The 9780-nt window shown below is 38.8% G+C and overlaps 1 protein-coding gene across 1 annotated transcript; it reads left to right on the plus strand.

Moving 5' to 3' along the window:
• The first annotated feature begins 239 nt into the window (after positions 1 to 239).
• LOC129113895 (von Willebrand factor A domain-containing protein 7-like) lies at positions 240 to 7108 on the plus strand. The gene is made up of 16 exons (XM_054626378.1): positions 240 to 416; positions 510 to 776; positions 1089 to 1182; positions 1270 to 1404; positions 2092 to 2278; positions 2367 to 2536; positions 2854 to 2966; positions 3079 to 3195; positions 4100 to 4148; positions 4179 to 4315; positions 4404 to 4536; positions 4881 to 5030; positions 5179 to 5271; positions 5363 to 5628; positions 5737 to 6030; positions 6671 to 7108. The coding sequence occupies exons 1-16, from the start codon at positions 240 to 242 to the stop codon at positions 7106 to 7108; spliced, it is 2820 nt and encodes a 939-aa protein (XP_054482353.1).
• Positions 7109 to 9780: the final 2672 nt, after the last annotated feature.

Genomic DNA, 9780 nt, shown 5'->3' on the forward strand with positions numbered 1-9780 from the left:
ATTGTAAGGCGGTCAATTAAATCTTTGGATTTAATGGCAGATCTGTAGTTGACTCTCTGGACTAATGACCATGTATGGTTACTAGTCCACTATCTATGATTACATTACATTACATTACAGTCATTTAGCAGACGCTTTTATCCAAAGCGACTTACAGGAAGTGTATTCAACATAGGTATTCAAACATAGGTATTCAAAACAATAAAATTACCCCCCCCTCTTTGACAGGTTGTGTAGCCATGTCTTGTCTGGCTGCGTTGTGCCTGCTTCTCCTGCAGACTGGAGCTTTTGGATTTGGCCTCGATAGAGGAGACTCTCTGAGTCATCAAGCGATCACTGAGAGAGCCATCTTAAATACCACTGCGCAGGTGTGCCGCGCTCTGGCCCTGGCGGGGGGCAAAGACTTCACTTTTCCGGTGAGGATAACATTCAACCATGTTTTAATTTAAATGACCAATGTCTTTATTATTTAATACATATAATGTATTATTAATATCATGTGTCCACAGCGTTTGACTGCGGTGTCTGTTGCTGTTGCCTGTGAAGCGTCAAAATCATCCAGGAGCTTCCGCCAAACCATAAATTTAATCCGAAATAAGAATAAGCGAGTAGATTATCGTCATTTCTATGACCCACACTATCACTTTGACGATGAGAAATTTTCAGAGGGAAGAAAAATCATCACAGAAGGACTATCGGTTCTTAAGGCCAGTAACAAGCTAAAGAACTTTGAGGCAGCGAGAGAAAAACTGGGAGAAATCTTACACCCTTTACAGGTAAAAACATTTCTTTAAGTTTAAGGTAGCCTATTTTCTACTGTTTCTTTTTCTCAAAGAGTTTTACACAAATGTTAAATTTTCAAAACTAAAACTCAAGTAGGCTACAGCAAGCAGCAGACAGTCTAATTTGGGGCCGTTTATACATTTATTTTAAATTGTATGCACTGCAGTTCATTTTACAAAAGCCTATTAAAAGCGACATTGTTAAAGTGAATAGTTCTGTAAAAAAAATGACCTTGGCATTAAGATATGTAAGAGTGATGCATCTATGTTGCAAATATTTCACTTTTCTTCCTTTTTAAATAATAGGACTTCTACAGTCATAGTAACTGGGTGGAAATGGAAAACAATTTGCCAAACTCCAATCTGATCAGAGAAAACGCCATCATTGGTAACATCGCAGGTAAATAGATCAAGAAATCGAGGATAGATAATAATGGGAAGATTATTTTACAAAAAGAAAACACTGTCAAAATATTCTTTCCCACAGCTGAAAGCAGAGCAACCTGCCGCAACTGTATTGGAAACGACTGCACAAACAACATTTTGGAAGATATCCTCCGGGAAAAGATACTTACCTCGGGATATTTTAATTTTGTGCCTTTATTAGCGTCCAAACCACCAGGTAAATGACGTACCTACCTGCATACGTTTAGAATTATATTGAATTAATTAACAGTAAAAAAAAAAAAAGGGATTTAAAAAATTGAGAGATTCACGTTTGTCAGTGTTGCAAGTGTAATAATTTAAAGCTAAAATCCGTATCATCATGTGACTTTAAAATACCATGAAAATTAAATTTAGCAGAAATCGCATTATTAAACAGGTTGGTTTTTTTCTGAGCTCTTTCTAGAGATGTTGCCTCACACATCCAAAATTTGTTTACATTTCTTGCAGTTGTGAGCAGCCCATCCCCTTTGTTTCCGTTGTGCTTTGTTGGAGAATAGTGTTTATCAATGGCATACACACAGTGTGCATACTGCCTGTTTTGTTGCTATCCTGCGTGAACCCACTACTAACTCAAAACCTGCTAGAATTGGTTTGAATTTGGGACACAGATCTACATTTTTTGGCTATTGGTGATGTGATTAGAATTCATGTGCTCTGATTGTCTGTACAAAATATAATTACAAACTGTCTGGACATTTTGTCCGTGCCAAATTGTCCAACAGACAATCATTGTTCCTACTAGTGTGGCTAAAAGCACCCATTCACAGAGAAGATAGTCTTTTCCCAAATATTTTCTTAAAAAGAGGAATATTTAAAGCTGTATAAAAAAATTTTTTGTCGTTTTGTTTCCAATGCTGAACAGGAAAATGCAGCCATGGAGATAAATTTGATAGAACAAAAAATATAGAACCAACAGGTGGGATCAATAAAGACACTTTGACTTCCAGCCATGGACACCTCCACATGAAAGCAGCAAATTTGGCGATTGCTGCAACCAGTGAGCTACTGGAGGACATTCGAGGGGCTGCTGGTGACAGACCATTCCTCCAGTATGAAACCTCTTCTGCATGTTTCATTTCTTTTCTATAAGGAGGTGGATTGCAAAGTTTTTTTTAATTTCTTACCTTCATTCCTCAGAATGATGGGAATCTTCAAAGGGAACGCTCTTTGTTTCGTGATCGACACGACAGGAAGCATGAGCGATGACATTGCAGCAGTGAGGGAAGTCACTTCCTCTATAATCAACAGTAAAGTGGGAACAGAAGATGAGCCCTCAGTTTACATTCTTGTACCTTTCAACGATCCAGGTAGATCTTAATGTCTCAGACTAGACGTTACAATCCTGTTTGTTTTTACAGTGTAAAAAACGGTATATGCAAATTTAGATAAAATTTAGAAATTTGCTATTCATCTGCTTGCCTGCTGAACTGTAACTAACTCAATGAAATATACCAACAGATTTGTGTTCAGGGACTAGTTAATACTGGAATATTATGATTGTTCAAATCATATGTCGGCAATAAAATAAGAACATTAGTATATGTACATAATAAAGCACTCAACAAACATAAGCACAAGATGAAGATTAAAATAATTTCTTTCTCTTTTTTTACCTGGACCCCAGGATTTGGGCCGTTGACAAAGACTACTGACCCAGAAGTTTTCAGGAATGCTATTAATTCACTATCAGCAAACGGTGGAGGAGATTTTCCAGAGTTGAGTCTTTCAGGGCTTCAGGTGCTGTGATGTCTTTTTGACTACTCCCTTATTTGTCACAGCAAAACTTTATAGTAAGAACAAATTAAGAGTTCATCGTCTGCATTACTGATGTCCTCCCTTGCTCACACAGCTGGCTTTAACTGGTGCTCCACCTAATTCTGAGATTTTCCTCTTCACTGACGCAAGTGCTAAAGATCAATACCTGAAAAGCACAGTGATCGCACTCATAGAGCGGACCAAGTCAGTGGTGAGTATCTACTTTTAGTTTAAAAGAAAAACAAAAGCATATGGTGTAGAAATTCTAATGCAAAGTAATAGAAAAATAAATAAAAAAAACTTGCCTGTGCTATAATAACAAGCCTAAGAGTGTATAGACACAGTGAGTGACTGGTCATTATGTTACCATTCTTACAATGACAGTGTTAACATGTTGAAGAGTGTAGTTAATGTTCACCATGTTCAACATTGTAGTTTAGCTTGTTTGCATGCTAACATTTGCTAATTGGCATTCAACTCAAAGTACAGCCGAGGCTGATGGTAATGACATACATTTTTCCAGGTATTTGTCCGAAGTGAATATTAAAATAAAAAATAAAAACTTTGACCTGATGATGCTAGATGATTGGTTATTTAATCATGATATTAGAGGCCATTTTTGTTCATGGAAATGTGTTGTATGCATGCATGTACATGAACATTAATACATAAACATTAAATACAATAATATAACTTTAAAAAACTTTTACAGTAAAATAAACTTATTCATATTTGTCATAGTTTTGACATAAACATCTAACTTTAAGGGCATAATTACAAGATTGGCCTGCTTCGATAAAAAAGTAATCATTTTCACATTTATTTTTTTTGTATTTATCTTGATCACCTTTTAGATAAATAGTTGTGCAATGAGCTGAACATGTGCTCAACGTTATTGGTAGATGTTAATAACAAGGATTTTTGAATGACATCATATAAAACATGCACAATTTACTCTACGTATGGCAATAATAAAGATATATAAAGTACTAAGTATATATATTTTTACATACATAAACAGCTATTTAAGACCTTTTTGATTTCATTACCTTAAAATTTAAAGCCAGAGAGGGCTTTATGCCTAAAAGTTTCTGACCTTTTCCATTTTTTTTTAGGTGAACTTCATGATAACTAACTCACTGGGATTGCGTCGTCGAAGACAAAGTGGTAATAGCCAACAACCACAACAACTAGGCAGTCGGATGGTGTCATCAGATGCCCAGCTGTACAGAGACCTGGCTCAGGTGTCAGGAGGTCTTGCTATTGAAGTCACAAAGAGTGAGCTCCCTGTGGCCACAAGCATCATAACAGAGTCATCCAGCTCCTCTCTGGTATTAATACTCTCACTGGCCATTACCAATGACTTTTCTAGTTTCCCAAAAAATCCAGTTGTGTCACCAGTTTCATTCAACCTCCTAGGTGACCCTCCTGCAGGCAGCCAGGAGTCCAGGAAAGGCTGAAAACTTTACCTTCACGATTGATGAGTCAGTAAAAAATCTCACAGTTTACATCACTGGGAACTTAGTCACCTTTACTCTCATCAGTCCATCAGGTGAATCATTTTGCAGATAAAATATTTTGAAGTTGTTATTTGCATAATCGTGGCAGTTAAAAGGCAATAATATACAGTTCAGTGAAAAGCGCAATCATTTTAAAGCAGAAAAGTACGTTGATTTTGTCTATTGGCATAGAAAGTGTATTTTAAAGCCTCCTTATGTTGAAATTCTTGACTTTGGCCCCATCTGGTGGTAATGTAAGGTGTGACATTGCAGTAGACAACGATGCACGCTACTACTTTAAAAAAATGACCTAAGAAACTTTTAAAGTAAATGTTTGTGAAAAGGTTTGTTGCTTTTACCCACTTTTCTTAATTTCTTGCCATGGCTTTGCTTTAAGGTGTGTCTCAGGAAAACGATGACACCACAGGATCATTGATCACAGCATCCCAGTCAGTGGGAAACTTCAAGACTCTGCAGCTAAAAACGCAACCTGGACTTTGGGAAATTAAAATGGTGTCAACAAATCCCTACATTCTGAAGGTCATCGGTGAGTACACCATGATTATATGGTTGAATAACATAATGACACAATTATCCATTACCTTGAACGGCTGGTTCCTTGAAATCACAAAATGCAAAGGATATGTTCTGCATGTGGTGGATTTTCTTTTGTAATTTTTTCTTTTTATTTGTAGGTGATAGTCCCATTGACTTCCTGTTTGACTTTTTGGAGGTATCGCAGGGCCCGTTAGGAGGTTTAGATGTTGTAGACAATCGTCCCAGAGCTGGTAAAGGAGACAGAATTGTGTGATTTGCCAAAGTAATTTGCTTCACTTCAGTATATTTCAGTGGACTGTCTTTTTTATTTTTATTTTTCAGGTGTTAATGGAAGCCTGATGGTGACAATAACCGGGAGTGACTCCACCACGGTGACCGAAGTCATTCTGGTTGAATCGTCGGGGTTAAGAGAGGTTAATGGCAGTGTGGAGGCTCTGGGCGAAGGAGACTTCCTAGCTAAGTTTGACAGGATACCAGCAGAGGAGTTTGTGGTGCTTGTGAAAGGGCAGAACAGAAATCGTTCCCCAGGGATCTTACAAAGGCAGTCCCCCACCACCACCAAAGCATCTACTGTGACTGTTACTTCTGTGAGGAAAATGCATTTATCTGAAAATCATATAACTTTCAAGTAATTAAGTTGTACTGCCATAGTCTGTTTATATATAACTGATACTGACTATTTCCCCCCTTTTTAGCCTGATTCAAATAGCATCTTGGTTCCAGGAATACCCCTCTCAGTTCCCTTTTCTGTGATGACAAGCGGTGCAGGTGGAAACTTCAACATCCAAGCTACCAATGACCAAGGTTTTAATTCAAATTTCCCGCCCAGTTTATTTCTGGGAACTGGAGGCAGCGCTAATGGTACAGTGAACCTCACAGCACCCTCTACCACCCCGTCTGGTACTGACGTCACCCTGACCATTGAGGTCGAGGCTCCAGGGAGTGCAGACATCAACTATGTTGTGCTGCGCTTCACTGTCCTTGAAACGGTAACTCATCACAAATCACATTTCAATATATGTTAAAGGCAGTGAATGATCATTCTAGCTTATTTAATCCTTTCATCATTGTTCGCCTAGCGAGTGTTCAAGTGCCTCCTTGTTCATGAGTGAGGGTAAAAGGAAGCGTGAGATGGCTGGTGCAGTACAGCAGTTATGCAGGCATTGTACCAGAGAGTTGGGAGGGAGCCGAGCAGGAAGGCCATCTACATTCTGAGCCTCACATATTGCCTGGACCATGAGCTTTGGGTAGTGGCCGAAAGAATTTGATTTGCAGAAAAAAGCGGCCGAAATGAGCTTTCTTCATATGGTGGCTGGGCCTTAAAGATAGGGTGAGGAGTTCATCCGGACATCAGAGGACTTCCAGGCACGTCCAACTGATAAGAGGCCCGGGGGCAGACCGAGAACAACAGCTGGGAATGCTTCAGGGTTCCCGAGGAAGATTTTGAAAATGTTGCTGGGAGAGGAATGTTAGGCAGGCCCTTATAAGCATGCCCTTGTAAGCATTCCGCCCCCACACTCCGGCCTGGATGAGCTGAAAGATAATATAGATGTGTGGAATAGATCATTGTGTTAATGGTTGAAGGACTGATTTAAACCGGCTGTAATTATCAACGTTTTCTACTCATAGGTGACCGATTTCACTGGGCCGGTGTGTGAGCTGCTCAGCCTGCAGTCCAACTGCTCTGACATCTGCAGCGTAGCGATGTGGGAGCTCTCTGTTCAGGTGACTGATGGGGCCGAAGGGACGGGCGTCGACCGTGTCAGCCTCAGACAGGGCAACGGGACCATGAACACCAGCGTGGCGGCTGGCAGCGCGAACGCGACGCTGGTGTCCTACAGTTCGTCTTGCTGTTCGCCTGATGTTGAGCTGGTGGTTGTGGATCGGGTGGGTAATGTAGCCTCCTGTTCCTACAGCGTCCGTAAAACGGCCACCATCAGCTCACAAAATGCAACCACCATCAGTCCTACATCAACAGCAGCTGTTGCTTCTTTCTCTACCAGGGCTGTTCAGTCTTTTTTTCTTTGCTTTAGCATCACAATCCTAGGGCTCAATTTACCATTTTAGATATGATCACCTGACATCCTACATGTTAGTGTGACGAAGAGTTGCGTTGTGTAATCTTCTTTTGGCTTTGGAAAATCATTTACATACTATATACTCTAAGTTGCCAGTTTATTAGGTACACGTAGGTAAAACTAATGCAGTCTGGAACAACATTGTGCCCGTTTTGTACAACCAACACTCAAAACATAAAGATATGCAACTAAGAAGCTAGAAATATGGAATATTACATGTTTTTGTTTAAGCACTGGCCAGAACTATGACATATTACTTGTACCATCAATGGACAGTAGCTTGGTAAAACCAAATGCAACATCCATTACCATCACTATACCACGGTATCTTTTTGTATGTTAAAAGTTATAATATTCAGCTCACTTTTAGGCCATTTGAATGAGGCATAATTCAACTTAATAGTAATTTTGGGGCTTTCGTTAGTTGTGTTGTTGAATTATATTGCGTTACACTGAGAGGTGTTTCTAATATTTGGTTTATATTTGGTCAGCAATAAAAACAAATTCAGCTTTATGAACCTAATAACCTGTTTATGTACAACTGGGTGATATTCATTCATTCATATTTTGAGTACTACTGTTTATCTGCAAATTTCCCCGCTGCGGGACTAATAAAGGATTGTCTTATCTTATATTACATGGTGGACTGGTCATTTTGATTGAATGGTTTCATCTATTTGATCATTTAAACCCTTAGAAAACATAAATGATGATACAATAAAGCAAAGAAAAAGGGCTTATGTTGACCACTGTGGTCCTTTTGGGAGAAAGGTGTATGACAACAGTTAAAGGAAGATATATGATGTTGAAGTATCAGATTATATTACATCATCAGTGGGTAATATCTTTATTAGATATCCACATAATTGGTAAGCAATCAATACCATTCAATAAATTGGTTTGAGCATGGGCTGCTTTCACACTTAGACGAGGTCTGTTTTACGTCACTTATTAAGCTCTTTAAAGCTTCTGGAGAAGAGCTACATGGGAATATTGATAACTCTCATATCTAAGCTTAGTTTAGCTTGGCTTAGCTAAGCATAAAGAATGGAAACGGGGGCACAGCTAGCCTTGCGCTGTCAAATGGTAACAAAATCTTCCGACCAGCTGATGCTCACTAATGAAATATTTATATATCACATCTATTTTGTACATATCTTTTGGTTTGTAGCAGTTGCTGGGAAAACAGGAAAATACTGCTCCCAGCCAAGCAATAGTCCAGCACATAACCTCCTATTGTGCTAACCAGCTGACAGCTAATGACTTGTATCTAAAAGACATACATGACAGTGGTATTACTTTTCTTATCTAAAATGTTGAACTATTATGTCAGATTTAAAAGGGTACTCCATTGCACTTCCATGAAGTTGGGTGACTCGTGGGAGACATTAAAAGAATAATTAAAATCTGAGCAGCAGAGACATGACTTTTAGTCTTTAGCTCCAAGCACCAAAAATGTTGTATCCTGCATTTCCCACAATGCAACTCAAAATAGTCTTTCATTAGACCCTGACCACTTGCCTCCTAAATGCTCTTTTATTTCAAACCACACACATACATTTTGCAAAAATGGCTTTCTGTTAAACATTTCAAATCTCAAGCCCAAACTAAGCTTATGATTGCATCTGGGTTGTTTTTTTTACTTTTGAAAGTTCTCTCTACAGCCACACAAAACATTCTGTGAGGAAGCCTGACCGGAGTGGCTAGTGAAGTGGTAGGAGGCAGACACGGGAAACAAAAGGTGTTTATTTACAAAAAAGTGACCCTGATACACATGTAACCAAAATATATATATATATAAATAAAACAAAGAAACAGTTAACTTGTCTTAACCAAATAAAACTCAACTTATAACAAAGGTTAACTAAATTAAATTAAATGTAATTCAACTTAACCTAACATCACGTGCGCACAGCTACACACTGATGTCCCTTCTGCCCCGTAAGTGCCAAAGGCCTCTGCTTAAATAGAGCCTCCTATTAGCAGGATCTGGTTCGTACCATGACTGCAGGTGAAACGCATTACCTCCTAAAACAGGTAAGCAACAATGATTATCTTACTACAAACCTTTGAATAGAAATCACTTAGATAATTCACCATATATATAGTTATACACTTGCAACCATGCATAAGAGATAATATCTAAGCTAAATACATACATTTACATCATCTATTCCCCCCTACTTGGTTTAACCCCATGACATCACTGCTGATGTCATCCAGTGTTTAAAAAGAGGAAAGTCCTGATTTCAGTGACCTCATAGTTCCCACTTTGAATCAATATGATAAACAATGACTTAGCGATAAATGAGTAATTTATTTCTAAAGGGATTAAATGAATGGATGACAAGATTAATAATTAAACAAGAATACAAATCAGGAATTAATTGATTTCAAATAAACAGGCAATATCATATAAGATAGTGAAGATCTTCCTCTCAGGGCTGTGGCTGTCAGAATTGATGCCTTTACGGCTGAAGGTGTATTTTCACTGTCTGAGGATGTGGGGGTCTCTGTGAACGGGTATTGGGAACTCCCTTGAGGAGGTGATGAGGGAGAAAAGGGGGGGTTGTTAGTTATGCCTAGAGGCTGAATAAACTGTAGTGTGCTGGGGTGTCCACTCGATACGGTGGAGGTGGTGGGAGACAGGAGGATGATGGC

The sequence above is a fragment of the Anoplopoma fimbria genome, chromosome 24, assembly GCF_027596085.1.
Source record: "Anoplopoma fimbria isolate UVic2021 breed Golden Eagle Sablefish chromosome 24, Afim_UVic_2022, whole genome shotgun sequence".
Classification (NCBI taxonomy): Eukaryota; Metazoa; Chordata; class Actinopteri; order Perciformes; family Anoplopomatidae; genus Anoplopoma; species Anoplopoma fimbria.